This window comes from Schistocerca cancellata, chromosome 8 (assembly GCF_023864275.1).
Source record: "Schistocerca cancellata isolate TAMUIC-IGC-003103 chromosome 8, iqSchCanc2.1, whole genome shotgun sequence".
In the NCBI taxonomy this organism is placed as follows: Eukaryota; Metazoa; Arthropoda; class Insecta; order Orthoptera; family Acrididae; genus Schistocerca; species Schistocerca cancellata.
This window is the reverse complement of record NC_064633.1, coordinates 453073123-453090665: the sequence shown is the minus strand read 5'-3', so window position 1 is coordinate 453090665 and position 17543 is coordinate 453073123. Positions and strand designations below refer to the sequence as shown.

Genomic DNA, 17543 nt, shown 5'->3' with positions numbered 1-17543 from the left:
GGTTTGGTAATAGTTTTCAGAGCTCGGAGAGAAAGATACCGAGAATGATGAATTTTGGAACTACAATTTGGTGACGTTTAATTTCCGAACTATCAATTGTAACTAGTAAAGAAAATTGTGTTAGAAATAAAAAGAGTGACGAACGGGACTCGATCCAGCGATCAGGGGCTTGAACGCTTCCCACTCGGCTGCCGCCGCTTCCTGGTAAAAACAGCCACGCACAGGCATATACTTGACGACCGAAATTATCTTGTGATTGTCTCAGTAACGCTTGAGAAGTACGCGCTACCGCTTACACATTTTGTTGTCCTCATGGAGTACTACGAGTGTGAAAAGTTTGAAGTAAATCCGCGTTCCAAACATCGTGGCCTGCCCTTGTGAGATGAAGAGGTCGGCACGGGAGAGGAGTTCGTGGTGGGTCGCATCAAATCAGTGAGAGGACTGATGACAAAAGAAATCAGTGATATATGTGAATATTGCATTCAAAATGTGCCGCGAACACAGATAGTAATGAAGAAGTAATAAAATAAAGTGTTATGGTTTAGACGCCAGTTTTCCTGGATGAACAACGAAAATTAAGTAAGCGACGAACATCTTTCATCTTTTTGTGGGGGATGACAGCGAGGAAAAGTTTCGTAAAGGTTTGAAATCACGTGTAAAGCCTGCAAAAAGTCCCTAGTGCTCTCATTCACAGATGCTGGATGAATGAAGTATGGCTACTTCCACGTCATGAGGTACACTTCTTTTCTCCCGTTCCCGAAACCCTTTAGTTTTTAGAAATATATAAGATAGCCTGTTTTAATTCAAGGTACAAGCAACCCTCATTGCAAATTTTATCTATACACTTGCAGCCGTTTCAGCGTGAAGGGGTAACAGACATACTACAACACACAATAACTTTCATTTTTATAATATATGTAAGATATAGAGTGACAATTATTGAACTATGTGAAAAAAAACCTAAATTAGTTACTAACTACGGCGTACATACACTTTGTTCAACATGTAAACGTCACTACCCCTTTTCGGATGTAGGTTGTGACATGTTCGATATGCGTGCCATCATAGGCGATTATGTGACGCAGACGAATAGCGAAATTCTACACTAGCCGGTGAAGTGTCGGAACATCGACGCTGTCGATGACCTCCTGAATGCCTGTTTTCAGCTCAGCATTGGTTATTATTCTACACATTGTCTTTAATGTAGCCTCACAAAGATTAGTCGCATGTCTTCAGATCCAGATATGCCGGCCAATCGAGGCCCCTGCCAGTGGCCTCTGGGTGCCCCAGAGCACGAATGCGGCCCTCAAACTGCTCCCCCAGGACATCAGACACTCTCCTGCTTCTGTGGCGGTCATGAAGCACATATTGTCAACATCAGGATGACTTTGGAAAATGGGGATGAAACCATTTTCCACAACCTCCATGTACCGATCGGTAGTTACCGTGCCATCAAGGTAAACATCGCACCGATTACTCCGTGATTGGATATTGCACACCAGACAGTCACCCGTTGAGCGTGAAGAGACTTCCCGGTCGCGAAATGCGGATTTTCAGTCCCCCAGATGCGCCAATTTTGCTTGTTGACGAACCCTCCAAATGAAGGTGGGCTTCGTCGCTAAACCAAACTATGCCAGCGCATTCTATTTCCCAGAGTGCCGCGTGCCCAGCAGTTTGAACATCCTAACACAAACCGTAATGACGATTTTATTGCACGTATTTCAATAATATTGTCTCCCTGTATAAGATAACAGGCATAGCGTCAATCACAGGGATGAACAAATTTATTGTTACAATGAGCGGAGTTACCTACAACTTCTCTCAGTTGGGGAATCAGTGTTAAAGAAGGTCACGCCTCGCAATTCTTGAGTCGGAAACTAAACCTTCACTTCTGGGTATCACCCGTTTATCCCTTAGTGGTTCTCTCTGTCGTCCTAAAAACGTGTGGCAGATGTACGCGTAAAACGAAGGAATATCTTTCTGTAACGACTGTGTGCTTGCAGATTGCTACTGTGACAGGAAAAAAGAATAAGCACGGAAGTCGTCGTTCTTCCTGTGGTTTTCCCATCCTGCGGAAAGACTTCCGCTACGAGAATCCTTATGGTGCGCCCGCGGTGCCAGCGATGCTCACTGCATGTGATTCCCTCTCGGTCTCAACAACAGCTGACAATGCATCCAGTGGGGGTAGCTGCTCCGTTGCTGGTTTTGCTGGCGGCGAACGGCACTACGGTGCTCGACTGTGTCTGCGATAAGATCTCCAGATACAACTTCGAGGGCTACGGTGCAGACTGGATATATAAAGCCTACTGTAGCGATTTCAGTGAGTACTTTTTCGTATAGCACTGATTCACACTACTTTAATCACCGTCCAGTTTTGATGTACTGAGACTAGGCTTTGCTTGCATATATCGTCATCAAACAAGATAAAACATTCACAGTCTGACAGTAAATGACTGTGACACTCACTACACATCAATCGACTTTGTCCAGCCTTTCGCGTGTGACCAGATGGTACGAAGTGCGGTTTGGAAGGCTGAAAATAATCAGTCTACATCTCTTCATTGAGCCCAAGACGTTTTCGAAATGTGTGAGAGTGCGCGTTAGACAGAGGTTGTGGAATGTGATTGGTAGGATGCATAATACTTTTTCGATCGTTTCCAACCATTGTTTCGTCCAACGTAATTCATTTTATGTTAACATCGACCACCTTATTCTCTTTTGGTCACCGCGTACTTACATCCTATGAATGCACTCTTATTTCCCAGTATGTATAAGCTATTACTTTGATTTTGTTAAAGACCTTTTGGTACCATAACTTTGACCTCATAGTCCTACACATAATATACTAGCTTGTGATGCTACACTACTGGACATTAAAATTGCTACACCACGAAGCTGACGTGTTACAGAGGCGAAATTTAACCGACAGAAAGAAGATGCTGTGATATGCAAATGATTAGCTTCACAGAGCATTCACACATGGTTGGCGCCGGTGGCTACACCTACAACGTGCTGACATCAGGAAACTTTCCAACCGACTTCTCGTACACAAACAGCAGTTGATCGCCGTTGCCTGGTGAAACGTTGTAGTGATGCCTCGTGTAAGGAGGAGAAATGTGTACCATCGCGTTACCGACTTTGATAAAGGTCGGATTGTAGCCTATCGTGATTGCGGTTTATTATATCGCAACATTGCTGCTCGCTTTGGTCGAGATCTAATGACTGTTAACAGAATATGGAATCGGTGGGTTCAGGAGCGTAATACGGAACGCCGCATGGCTGTAACGGATCGTGCAGTCACGTCTCCATCCCTGAGTCAACAGATGCGGACGTCTGCAAGACAACAACCATCTGCACGAACAGTTCGACGACGTTTGAAGCAGCATGGACTATCATCTCGGGGACCATGGCTGCGGTTACACTTGGCGCTGCATCACAGGCAGGAGCGCCTGCGATGGTGTACTCAACGACGAACCTGGGTGCACGAATGGCAAAACGTCATTTTTTCGGATGAATCCAGGTTCTGTTTACAGCATCATGATGGTCGCACCCGTGTTTGGCGACATCGCCGTGAATGCACATTGGGAGCGTGTGTTCGTCATCGCCATACTGGCGTATCATCCGGCGTGATGGGTTGGGGTGCCATTGGTTACACGTCTCGGTCACCTCTTGTGCTCATTGACGACACTTTGGACAGTGGACGTTACATTTCAGATGTGTTACGACCCGTGGCTCTACCCTTCATTCGATCCTTGCGAAACCCTACATTTCAGCAGGACAATGCACGACCGCATGTTGCAGGTCCTGTACGGGCCTTTCTGGATACAGAAAATGTTCGACTGCTGCCCTGGCCAGCACATTCTCCAGATCTCTCACCAATTGAAAACGTCTGGTCATTTGTGGCCGTGCAACTGGCTCGTCGTAATACGCCAGTCAATACTCTTGATGAATTGTGGTATCGTGTTGAAGCTGCATGGGCAGCTGTACCTTTACACGGCATCCAATCTGTTTGACTCAATGCCCAGGCGTATCAAGGCCGTTATTACGGCCAGAGGTGGTTGTTCTGGGTACTGATATCTCAGAATCTATGCACCCAAATTGCGTGAAAATGTAATCACATGTCAGTTCTAGTATAATATATTTGTCCAATGAATACCCGTTTATCAACTGCATTTCTTCCTGGTGTAGCAATGTTAATGGCCAGTAGTGTACTGTCATACTTAGTCCTGTTACATATAAGTTAAGTTTCCAAATCACTATATGCAACTTGGATATAGATGACTTTTGCAATACAGATGGTCAACGTTATACCATTCAGTGAATGATTAGTTTACGTGTAACAGTTAAGAAAGGCACGTAGCTAAAGTATCACACTAACTTTCGTGCCTTGTCACTGAATATCCATTCCTGATACTTCGACGCTTAAGACTTAGAAATTCACCACGACATTTAGTGACGTTCAATACTATGGTTTAATTAATATTCCTTACGGTATATATAGTTCTCGTTCCAACATAACTGACAATATGGTAGACAAACATACCAACGGTGCTGGCACACATTGCCTTTTCTTTCTACCCATAGGCATTAAGACTCATGCCCGCCTTTAATTCAAGCTGGACGATGCTATTTCATGAGATCTTGACGCCAATTTAAGCTAACTTCAATATTTATGGAATACAGTTTAATGTATTCTTCCCTAGGCAGATAACTTTGACCTTGTTGCTCTAAATAATATTTTTTAGGAGAACTATAGCGTTGCCCGCTTAGTCACGCTGTGTACAGTGTAACCTTTGAGATATTATTCCTATCAAAGGTTAGTTTGCAGACAATATTCTGTAAATGCTTGACCTATGTCGGTCAACAGCACGTAAGAGTGATGATGGGGCCGTTGTGGGCCCAGTCGCACCCTACTTTAAATGCTAGGTTCTGATTTATGCTATTAACATACGTGAGACATTTACACTTTGCTCGCTATTAGACCATGTCCGTAATTTATGTTCCCGTTCAATAGGGAAGAATACAGCTTATGTTCATAGTATTAGCTTGACCTTTATCGGTCAATAGTACATAAGTGTGTTGGCAGTTGCGTTGTACGTCCTGACACACCCTATGAAACTTCCTGGCAGATTAAAACTGTGTGCCGGACCGAGACGCGAACTAGGGACCTTTGCCTTTCGCGGACAAGTGCTCTCCTGCAAAGGAGAGCTTCTGTAAAGTTTGGAAGGTAGGAGACGAGGTACTGGCAGAAGTGAAGCTGTGAAGAGGGTGCGTGAGGCGAGCTTGGGTAGCTCAGTTGGTAGAACACTTGTCCGCGAAAGGCAGAGGTCCCGAGTTTGAGTCTCGGCCCGGCACACAGTTTTAATCTGCCAGGAAGTTTCATATCAGCGCACACTGTGCTGCAGAGTGAAAAGCTCATTCTGACACACCCTACTTTAAATATTAGGTCCTTATTTCTTGGTAGTCTATGTGAGAATTCCAGGACGCTCACAATAATCGTCATCCTAAATAGTTAATAGCCTTGTATGCAACATCCTAAATAGGTAATATCTGATACACTAGAGTGTGTATTTCGACAATTAGCGTGGCATAACCTATTTGAATACATAGGGTCTTGAACCCACTGCTAACTAATAATCAATCTTTTCCCTTAAGAGTTTTGTTCCACGTCACCCTTGTGACTACATACAGTGGACGGTCGTACATATTATATTTATAGTTAGTGTATGTTTGGTTAAGTTATTACAGATTTCCTAAACACAACGTTGACCACCTGTGTATAAAGCCATAAATGATGCCCTAAGCTTTACACACCCAGTCAGCCATAAATGCGTAGTAATGTAGTGCCATAATATAACAACCTTAGTCAAATTTCGAGTTAACAAAGTGACGTATTACTCCATGTATAATGGAAATTATTTTATTTGCACCTTCTCCTAACCCTGAGAAGTTCTCGCGTTACTGACATATAACCTTGTTCATCCCCCGCATGAGATCGTGCGGAACCATACCAACATAGCGGTGATCATATGTGGTTTTTAATCTAACAAGCTGAACGTAACGTCTAAGTAAATTTCGTATCAGTTAATAAGGTCTCGGTTTACAGTTAACGCTCATCGGGATTCTATCTACTTAGTGCCTTGTTCCTTCACAAATTTCTACATATACATCTATTTCTACGTGATTACTGTGCTATGACAATAAAGTGCCTGGCAGAGGGTTCAGTGAACCACCTTCAAGCTGTCTCTCTACCGTTCCACTTTCGAACGGCACGCGGGAAAAACGAGCACTTAAAGTTTTCTGTGCGAGCCCTTATTTGTCGTATTTTATCGTGTTGATCATTTCTCCCCATGCAGGTGGGTGGCAACAGAATGTTTTCGCAATCGGAGGAGAAAACTGGTGATTCAAATTTCATGAGAAGATCCCGTCGCAACGAAAAACCCCTTAGTTTTAATGATTGCCACTCCAAATCACGTATCATGTCTATGGCACTATCTCCCCTATTTCACGATAATACAAAACGAGCTGCCCTTCTTTGTACTTTTTCGATGTCATCAGTCAGTCCCACCTGATACCGATCCCACACCACACAGCAGTACTCCAGAATAGGGCGGACAAGCGTGGTGTAAGCAGTCTCTTTAGTAGACCTGTTGCACCTTCTAAGTGTTCTGCCAATGAATCGCAGTCTTTGGTTTGCTCTACCCATAATATTATCTATGTGATCGTTCCAAGTTAGGTATTTGTAATTGTAATCCCAAAGTATTTAGCTGAATTTACAGTGTTCAGATTTGTGTGACTTATCCCGTAATCGAAATTTAGCTGATTTGTTCTAGAACTCATGTGGATAACTTCACACTTTTCTTTATTCAGGGTCAATTGCCACTTTTCGCACCATACAAATATTTTATCTAAATCATTTTGCAAGTTATTTTGATCACCTTATGACTTTACAAGACGGTAAATGACAGCATCATCGGGAAACAATCTAAGACGTCTACTCAGATTGTCTCCTATGTCGTTAATAGAGATCAGGAACAACAGATCGCCTGTAACACTTCCCTTGGGGAACGCCGGATATCACTTCTGGTTTACTTGATGACTTTCCTTTTATGACTACGAACTGTGACCTTTCTGACAGGAAATCACGAATCCAGTCGCACAACTGAGGCGATATTCCATAGATAGTTGCGTTACAAGACGCTTGTGAGGAACAGTGTCGAAAACCTTTTGGAAATCTAACAATGTGGAATCAATTTGATAGCCCGTGTCGATAGCACCCATTAGTTCATGATTATAAAGAGCTAGTTGTGTTTCGCAAGAATGGTATTTTCTAAATCAGTGCCGACTATGTGTCCATAAATCGTTTTCTTCGATGTACTTTATGATGTTCAAATACAGTATACATTCCAAAACGCTACTGCAAATCGACATTACTGATATGGGCCTGTAATTCAGTTTATTACTCCCCCTTCCCTTTTTGGGTATTGGTGTGACTTGAGCAACTTTTCAGTCTTTAGGTACGGACCTTTCTGTGAGCGAGCGGCTGTATATAATTGCTAAATACGGAGCTATTATATGAGCATACTCTGAGAGGAACCTGACTGGTATACAATCTTGACCGAAGGCCTTTTCTTTATTAAGTGATTTAAGCTGCTTTGTTACACCGAGCATATCTACTTCTATGCTTCTCATCTTGGCAGTTGTTCTTGATTGGAATTCAGGAAAATTTAGTTCGTCTTCTTCGGTGAAGGAGTTTCGGGAAACCGTTTTTAATAACTCTGCTTTAGTGGCACTGTTATCAGTGACTTCGCCGTTGTTATCGCGCAGTGAAGGTATTGATTGCGTCTTGCCACTGGTGAGGTTTATGGTTTAAGGTTATAGGTAATTTCCCAGTACATAACATAAAGACAGCCAATGGCAGGCACCTTTGACTTTCCGGGATCCGCCATCTTGCTCGGCACATATCCGCGTGCCACAGTCAGTTCCAACGTAGCGTCCACGGCTAAAAGACTGCTTTCCACGGAGGGGCTGTTCCTCAGCTAAATAACGTAGGTTGACCTGGTATCACGGTACTTAAGCTTTTTATGTTCGACCGTGTCTTATTCTGGCAAGTATTAGTTTATTTTATGCTTCTGAAGAAGGCTAGATTAACTGAAACCTGGTTAAAGACCAGTAACATTTCGCAACTGAGGCGGATTTTTGAAATATTAATTTATCACAGTTGCTGACTGGGCTGAAACATGTTAAAAATTCCTAGGTGTCTGTCACCATCGCAAAGATGCTGAGCAAATCTGTCCGATCCCCCGTGTGCGGCCCGCCCGCAATGCTGAAACGTGCGGACACTCTCACTCGAAGTGATCGACGCGTCACACGCACTTCGCTGCTCAACTGTCCGTTTCTTTTGTTAGTGCTGGCACACTCATCTACCCGTAGGGGTACACAGATGTGTGTGCCCACTGGGATCATCTCCACTTGAGAGAAGACCATAAAGATCATCGAAGGACCGTCTGTGCGGAACTGTTTGCTTGCTACGAGGCTGATAGTACCGTTTCTTATCGAACATCGTCAAGGGCGATAAAATGTAGGTTCATCACTTCGCACCGGAAACGGAACTGCAAGCCGTGGTGTGGCGTCATATCACATCTCCTCCGTACAAAAAGCTTAAAACCGCAGCCACAGACGTTAGAATCATGGTCTTCTGGGCCTCTGAAGGAGTTATTCTCTTTGATACTCTCCCTCATGGTTGCGGGCTTTCAAAGAAATTAATGATGGCCTTCAGCTTAGAGTTGAAATATTAAAATTACAATGAAATGAACACCCTGAGCTGCTTACAGGCGTTGACATACGTCAACGGGGACAGATGAAAATGTATACCCCGACCGGGACTCGAACCCGGGATCTCCTGCTTACATGGTAGATGCGCTATCCATCTTTTTTTTTCTTTAACCACAGTTCTTTAACCACTTTTTTCCATTTTTGTTTTTTTCTCTATCCACTTTTTTATTTCCATCTTTTTTCCAGCAATCCAATTTTTATTAACCACTGTTATTTTCTTTTTATTTTTTATTTATTTTTTATATATTTTTTATTTTTAGGATGGTCAGGGCGTGGTACACGCCGCAATAGCAGTGGGGTCTCTTCACGGCGCTGCCAGTGCGTCGAGGCCCAAACCCCTGCCACCCCTTTTTCATGTTCCCTGTTGGGTCATAGCACTGTGCAGAAACACAATATTCCCATTCTCCGATGTAAGAAAGACAAAGAAACCGCTTCTCTGAGTAGAAACTGATCACTGATAAAACCAATTCTTCTCGAATCACACAAATGCGTTGGAAGTCGAACACGAGTAATTTTGATAAAATGTTTTGAAAAAAGAAAAAAAAATAGCCCGGCATAGTTGATGTTCCGCCACACAGCTTTCCAGTCACAATTTGGGAATTTCGTTTCAATTTTGCTTCTACCCTCATTTAACTTCCTTTCAAGTATGATGTCGCGCGCTGTGATACGTGTGTTGCTTCTCACTTCGTCACTAAGGTAACTTGCTTCGAGGAAAAAGTTCCTCACATACTGCAGACGGCCATTAATCCTTAGCACATCAATCGGTGCTTGCAGGCTATGGGGTGTCACAGCCTCAAAGAGCTTTGCGGTTATAAATTGTGGAAGTTCTCTGAGTATATGGAAAGTCCGTTCGAGGAACAGAGCAGACGCTTTATTGCGAATATCCACCAAACCGAGGCCCCCGTTTCTCACATCCAGTATAACGGTAGTCGCACCAACCCTGAATATGTCTCCTCGCCATAAATAATTGGTAACAGTGGACATGATCCCTTTCGCTACTAGTTTAGGGATTGGAAATACCTGTGCAGTGAAATACGCTTTAGACAAAACGCAGGAGTTGACGAATCTGACTTTTTGCACCAGGTCCATAGTTTTATGGATGTTCTCCATTACAGCACCATGAACTTTCCTCCTAGTTTCCGTCCAGTTAAAAGCAGCCATCCTCATCGGACATGCCATTAAGGTTATTCCCAAAGTTTTATGTTTGTTGTCTTGTTTTGCCCATGCCAGTCGAAGGTGATCTAGGCCCCGTAGATTCAATATTTGACTTTTGTTTTCATTTGGTGCCGCTCCCGACGCTAGACAATATCTTTGGATTTCTCTTTCCAGTGTAACTGTCTCCTCCTTATTCCTTATTACAACGCCCACGTCATCAGCATAAGCTCGTATGACAGTTTTCTCTCCACTCAATGTTATACCTGTTAATCCTGCGTGGACAGTGTAGAGGAAGGGCTCTAAAGACACGGAAAATAAAAACATAGATAAGGGGCTGCCCTGTGGAACCCCTCACCTTATCTGTATGGGTTTAGATGTTTGACCATTGATTGCTATTTTCGCATTTATACCTGTTGCAATATTCCTTAGCACGTTCACAATCTGGGGGTGGAAAGCCATTCTTGACAGCGTCGCAAAGAGGTATCTATGACTAACGCGGTCAAAAGCTTTGTTGAAATCTATAAAGATTAAAGCACATTTTATACTTGTCACTGAGGTAATTGCAATGACGTCTCTGTATGCAGATAGACTTTCGAATATCGTTCTGGTCGGAGAACAAGATTGATGATGACTCAATATTTTGTTGGAAAAGGCAGAGAGTCTTTTGTTGATAATACGCGAAATTATTTTGTAATCAGAATTTAGTAGCGAAAGAGGCCGAAAATTGTTTAACTTGGTTTTGCCTTTACTCTTAGGAATCAGTACTATTTTACTTTCCTTAAACTCTGCAGGGACCGGTTTTCCGTTCAGGACCTCATTTCCTGTGGAAGTGATCTTGTCCCCTGTTGTGAATTGGCAGGAGCCAATTCACGGGATTTGGAGGAAGCCGAAAGGCACGCGTTAAGCTCACGCAGGCTGGCGTGAGGTCTGGAACAGGACAATGTAATTAATATAGCCAATAAGGTACGTTGCTGCTGGAATACTTAACTTTAATCCATAATTGGTGTACATCGGTCTGACGGTACAGGCATGACAAGATTAATAACAATTGATATTGGCGCCTTGCTAGGTCGTAGCAAATGACGTAGCTGAAGGCTATGCTAACTATCGTCTCGGCAAATGAGAGCGTAATTTGTCAGTTCCATCTCTAGCAAAGTCGGCTGTACAACTGGGGCGAGTGCTAGGAAGTCGCTCTAGACCTGCCGTGTGGCGGCGCGCGGTCTGCAATCACTGACAGTGGCGACACGCGGGTCCGACGTATACTAACGGACCGCGGCCGATTTAAAGGCTACCACCTAGCAAGTGTGGTGTCTGGTGGTGACACCACATCCCCAATTATAGACCAGTAGCGGGCATAAAAGTCCACAGGGAGGCCATCAAGTCCCGGAGATTTTTTGAAAGGTGAGTTACGCACTACCTCATGCACTTCATCTTTAGTAATAGGTGACAGGATGACAGCGTTGTCTGTTCCCGACAATTGTGGACCTAAAATAGTGAGAAAGTCCTCGAGAGCTGCATCTTCCACTGTGGTATGGGCATATAGGGTTTCATAGTACCTGTGGACTTCGTCCAGTATTTCTTTCTGGCATGTGAGCCTCGTACTAGTATGCGTCTGGACTTCATCAATTGAAGTTAGACGTCTGTTTTTAGCATGCCGCACCAAGTGATACAGAGAAGCTGTTTCATCTGCTACGACTGATGTGGCTTTCGATTTAATTTTGAGTCCCTCCATCTGTTTCCGTTTAATGCTTAATAACTTGGCTTTTATTTATTTGATATCATTCAGACGAATTACGTCATCATGGGCCTGTCGATATAAGTTTCTTAAAACTTTATAATAAAAAATCCATTGTATTCCTCAACTCCCTGTGCCTCGCTGCACTATACTGCATGACAACTTTCCACAGCCTTGGTTTAGCCCTCCTAGTCCACCAGTCAATGACTGTTGGGTGCTTGTCTACTGTGCGGAGGCACATAGTCCACGCTACTCTTATTTCCTGTTCCAGTTCTTCCTCAGTTAAAACAGAGATATTTAAATTCCATTGGCCTCTGAATCGACGGGTTGGCTGTACACTTAAATTAATTCAAGTTGAAAGTGTACTGTGATCTCTAAAATACACGGGAATAGTTTCAACGTTTAACAAATAATTTTGCAAATTTGGTGACACGTAAATTCTGTCTAGTCTGCTGCGGGAGTGGCTGGTTATATACGTGAACCCGACTGACGTCGGGTGCTGAAGTTCCCACACATCCTTAAGGTGTAGATCACTTACTAACTTTTTTAACTGTGGCGAGTAGTTGAAGTTGGGTTGTTGATCCTTCTGGTTTAAAACACAGTTAAAATGTCCGCCTAGTATAAGAGAACACAGATTTTTCCTCAATAAATAAATCAGTTGATCTTGAAAAAACTTCGCACGATCCAATTTGTGGGAATTTCCTGATGGGGCGTAAAGGTTAAGCACTGTCACATCGAAAATTTTTATGCCTATGGCTCTTAACCTGATTCTAGTCGTTCGATTTCAGTCACCGGAATGCCTTCCCTTTTAAGAATGGCTGTACCGATATTGGCTTCCGTAGAAACATTAACAATTTCAAAAAAGCCTGGGATCCGAAATTCCGTTATCACAACTTCTTGTAGCAACGCGATATCTGTCCCGGACTGGTACAAGAATTCTTTTAGGGCTGCCAATTTCAAGGGTGACTGTATTTTATTAATGTTAATAGTAGTAATGCTATAAGCTTGAAGATGGTCAAGTAGCCGGTGAGCCTTAACCATATATATATACTAAGATGGTATCTGTTCTTTCGTACATGTTCCGAAAGAACAGATAACATCTTAGAATATGTATATAGAAATATTATATATATATATTTGGCTGATTTCTTTGTCTAGGGGCTGGGATACGTAGTTGCCGCATTACAAGCCAAATACTGCTGAGTCTACGGTATACAATATCAATATACACACGAATCGAATGGTCGAAGGTTCCTATCACTCGGCAATTGTGAATTTTGAATGTAACATAGAAATTTATAAATGAAAGATTGCAGTTAAACAAAATCTGTAGATACTATTTTTAACGACTTTAAATGATGAGTACGAAAGCAGAAGTACCTTTAAGAATGCCGCTTATTACTGCAAAACACTTATTGGTTATCGATGGTTCAGCAATTAAATAAAATATAAGTTGAATAACAGGGAGACAATAGATTCCTACTTCACGTAATTAGTTATGAACAACAGCATAACCTCGTGAGATATTCACTTCTAGATGCAGACTACGTGTTCACTGCAGAAGCCATGGAAGTCGCACAAGTGCACAAGCCGGCACTACGAAATATTTCTACCTCCCGCGACCACGCACAAGCTGCTCAACACTCTCCAAGCATTTCCTGCGACTGCCCGTGGCGCCTTCCCGTCCAGCACTCCCCTGTGTCCTGTGCCACCCGATGCTCCTCCCCCACTTCCATCCAATCTCTCCATTGGCTTCGGTAGTCGCCTACTGTAGTAACGAGCGCTGTGATTGGCTAGAGCGCTCCCGCCATGTCTCAAAGCCACGCACACTCACAAACATATTGAAACACATACGAAATACTGGATTTACATTTAAATGACTTGAAATTAAATAAATATTCCTACGGCTGGACCATAAACGCGCTCTAACACACATATTTAATACATAAACAAATTAAATAAACATATATCAAAGGAATAGAAACAAAAGTAGGCCAGTAGCCTAATGACTCAGAGCTTCCTAAAACACAGTAAATATTTGACCAATTTCTTCGTGAATAGCACATACCGGATATAGACCAAGACGTAGACGAATAAGTACATTTATAAACATGGTGCTACCGCTTTTTTCGTGTAACTGTGGAGTACTTATCGCCTGATGCCATCAATAATGACCTCCAATAACTCATCGGCTATTAAAGATACATGCCTGTAATTCATACCAATTTAGGTTTACACTAATAGCTTTCTATAGACACGTCGATCGTCAAAATCGGATGAACCGTTCAGGTTTTGAAAATTCGCTCCTGGGTGTTACTTATATAATTTACAATGAGATACTAAACTTTAACCTAATAAAGATATTGAAAATCTAATTAAACCACCAGAATCGTCGTGCAAATAATGGTAATGTATATGTATCTTTTTAAGGTATCAAGATTCCTCCAGCTATTATTCATTTCTACATGAACTGTGAAATGTCTGCCATTATGGTTCCACGAAGTCCGCCATCTTTGGCATTCCCGGCCTACAAATCTCCTTCATCGACACAGCGTCAACACGGAATTCCCAGCCACACGGCTGGCCTGGACCTCGCACTGGGGCTGCCCCTCTTGCTCCGGCTGACGTCCGGCACCACGCAGTTGCCGAGGAGCTCCGGCTTGCCTAGCGGCCCGTGCAGCCACGCCAACTCCGAACTTAGAATATTTTCATGGCGCCACATCTTGCCCGTTACCTCATATGGTGTACCGATCAACTCTGAAGTGTGATGCGCTACCCTCAGTAAATAGAAACGCAAACGAACTTCTCTATCTCCACAACAGTGCAAGGTCTCACACAAGGCTGCACACCCGAGAGGAGCTTATAACAACTCACTGGACTCTTCCCCATTATCCACCCCACAGCCCGGATCTCGATACTACCGACTTCCATCTGTCTGGCCCAATGAAGGATGCAGTGAGCAGGAAGCAGTACACGGAAGATGGGGGGGATACTGATACGACAAGACGTTGGCTCCAACGTCGACCAGTAGATTGGTACCGTATGAACTTAGGGGTGCACCCAGTAAGCTAGTATCATGCCACAGCTGAACTCGATGTCTCTCTGGTAGTGGTGGCCAGTTGCGTTTCTCAAAAGGTGTGCACTCGCTGGGTTCCTCGGCGCGTCTAAACATTCCGAGTTCCATCTGTTTGGTTGAATGAAGGATGCACTTCGCGGCATACAGTACGTTTATAATTGGGAGCTTACTGATGCAGGAAGACTTTGGTTACGACCATTAGAGTGGTACCAAGCGATCATACAGGCCTTCCCACTACAGTGGCATATGGTCGTCGCATTGAACTGAGATTACGTTGAAAAATAGGGTTTTGTAGCCAAAAGTGTGGGGAATGATATAGTGTATTGGAATCCTGAATAGATTCGACCTACTTTTAACCCTTTCGGGACGCAAGGCCCTTATACATGGCCCGACGTGACAGTCGCTATGGGACGCGAGGCCCGTATACGTGGACCGATTGTCACGTCACACACCCAGTGCTGTATCTAGGGACTGCCTTTGAGTATCGACACGGGACGGGGCGCATCCTGACAAAAGGGTAACCGTTCTGGCTAATATCAGTTAGCGATCGTCAGCGCTTACTTACTGCATGTCATCGTGGCAAAGAAAAGAGGAGACACACCAAAGAGTCATTTGCAGTTTCGGAAGAGTCTCGTCAAGGAGCTTGTGGGCGAGGTCAGGGCTCGAGGAAGAGGCCACGCTCTGAGCACGGTGACCCACACAGGATGGACGGCCTGTACCGAGCTATCGCAAGAATAGACACCGGAAAACTGTGTGACTGTGTCGTTTGCACTGATCGCTCCAAGCCAGGAGGGCGAAAACGGTTCCCTTTTTTTTTCTGCGAAACTTGTCCGTCCAACCCTTCTCTTCATCTGCCTGAGTGCTTCAACAGCCCTCACAAAGTAGCAAAGTACCGAGAGGACTTGTAAAATATGGTTTCCTATCGAAAACTCGATATGCAAAAGTTGTAAAGTTTGTTTTAAGCAAATTTTATGAAATTTTGTTGTTTATTGACGTAAATTAAATTTTTCTTCGCTTAAAATGGACTTTTTATTTTTCTTCCCACGGACGTATGTCGTTTTAAAGCTAAAACTTTAAAGACTAAGGTACAACTAATTTTAATAGGTATAATTCATTGCTTCACCACACAACTAAAAAAAAGTAACAAAAAATCAAAATTTTCATTTTTTCTGTTTTAACACCACCGCCTAGTCAAAAATTGCGTTATATGGAATAATGAAAATAGTATGCCGGTAGAGAGCGTGTTTTAAGCTTCATTTACAAAAAAAAAAAGAAATAAATTACTCCCGTAAGTCAAACATAAGCGATGAAAGAAACCAAGGGATATGGAACCCGTACAGCGCCGCCGAATCGCTCCGCTTTGAGGAAATGCGCTCCGTCCCGAAAGGGTTAAAAGAAAAAAAAGTGTCGCATTATTTATTGAACGCCCCTCCAGGCAGTTCCGATCATGTGTTTTGTACCAACTGACACAACGCAGTCAGTAACCCCAGGTAATGGGCATGTACGAGGAGAGCGACGAATGTAACCTAGTCACGTTCATACTCTTCGGAGTCTCCACACATGAGCATCACGATGCTCTTATCAGAACAGGGACTCGTCCGAAAAATCGATCTGCTGAAACTCCTGTGTAGAGTGTTGTCGTCATGCACGACCACTGTCGGCGCATCTCTCTCTGCTTCCGGACCAATGGAAGCCGCCACTAAGGTCCTCGTGCTGACCGTCAGCTGATACGCTAATTACTTCTGTGGCGAAGGACGCAGGACACCTCAAGCCATGTTGACGTGCACTAACTGCCGTCTCAGTGACTACTGCTGACGTAGACACACTGAGGTGATAAAAGCCATATGATACCACCTAGTATGGTGTCGGAATTATTGAGCCATGGTGCTTCCATAGCCGTCCACAATTGCGAAGGTGTTGCCGGTGCAAGGATTTTGTGCACGAGCTGACGTCTGGCGTCTGTCCGATAAATGTTCAATGGGATCCATGTCGGGCGATCTGGCTGGCCAAATCATTCTGTTGATCTGTCCGGGATATTCAGCAAACCAGTCGCAATCAGCTGTGGCCCCCTGACATGACTCCGTTGTTTCTAAACATAGAGATCATGAATGGCTGGCAGTGGTCTCCAAATACACTAACGTAATCATTTCCAGTCAATGACAGGTTCAGTTGGCTCAAAGGAGCGACCCACTAGCTTGCACAGTACCTTGTTGACAACTGCAGTGCTTGAATAATGTTGATAACAAAACTGGGGGCTCAATTTAGATCCAAAAATCATCTTCAGGCCCCAAACGTAAACTGCCATGCACAACCGTTTTCATGAACAATGAACAAAAATGGTTCAAATGGCTTTAAGCACTATGGGACTTAACATCTGAGGTCATCAGTCCCCTACAACTTAGAACTACATTAATGGACAATAAAATTGCAACACCAAGAAGAAATGCAGATGATAACCGTGTATTCATTGAACAAATGTATTATACTAGAACTGACATGTGCTTACATTTCCACGCCGTTTGGGTGCATAGATCCTGAGATATCAGTACCTAGAACAACCACCTCTGGCCGTAATAACGGTCTTGGTACGCCTGGGCATTGAGTCAAACAGAGCTTGGATGGCGTGTACAGGTACAGCTGCCCTTGCAGCTTCAACACGATACCACAGTTCATCAAGAGTAGTGACTGGCGTATTGTGACGAGCCAGTTGCTCGGCCACCATTGACCAGACGTTTTCAATTG

The 17543-nt window shown here is 43.6% G+C and overlaps 1 protein-coding gene across 1 annotated transcript in view; it reads left to right on the top strand.

Annotated features, from left to right (window-relative positions):
• Positions 1 to 2168: 2168 nt before the first annotated feature.
• LOC126095171 (uncharacterized) overlaps positions 2169 to 17543 on the top strand; it is a 98289-nt gene continuing 82914 nt past the window's right edge. Inside the window, exon 1 of the mRNA XM_049909899.1 lies at positions 2169 to 2320. Coding sequence (XP_049765856.1) covers positions 2170 to 2320 — 151 coding nt within the window. The 5' untranslated portion in view covers position 2169. The remainder of the gene's footprint in view (positions 2321 to 17543) is intronic.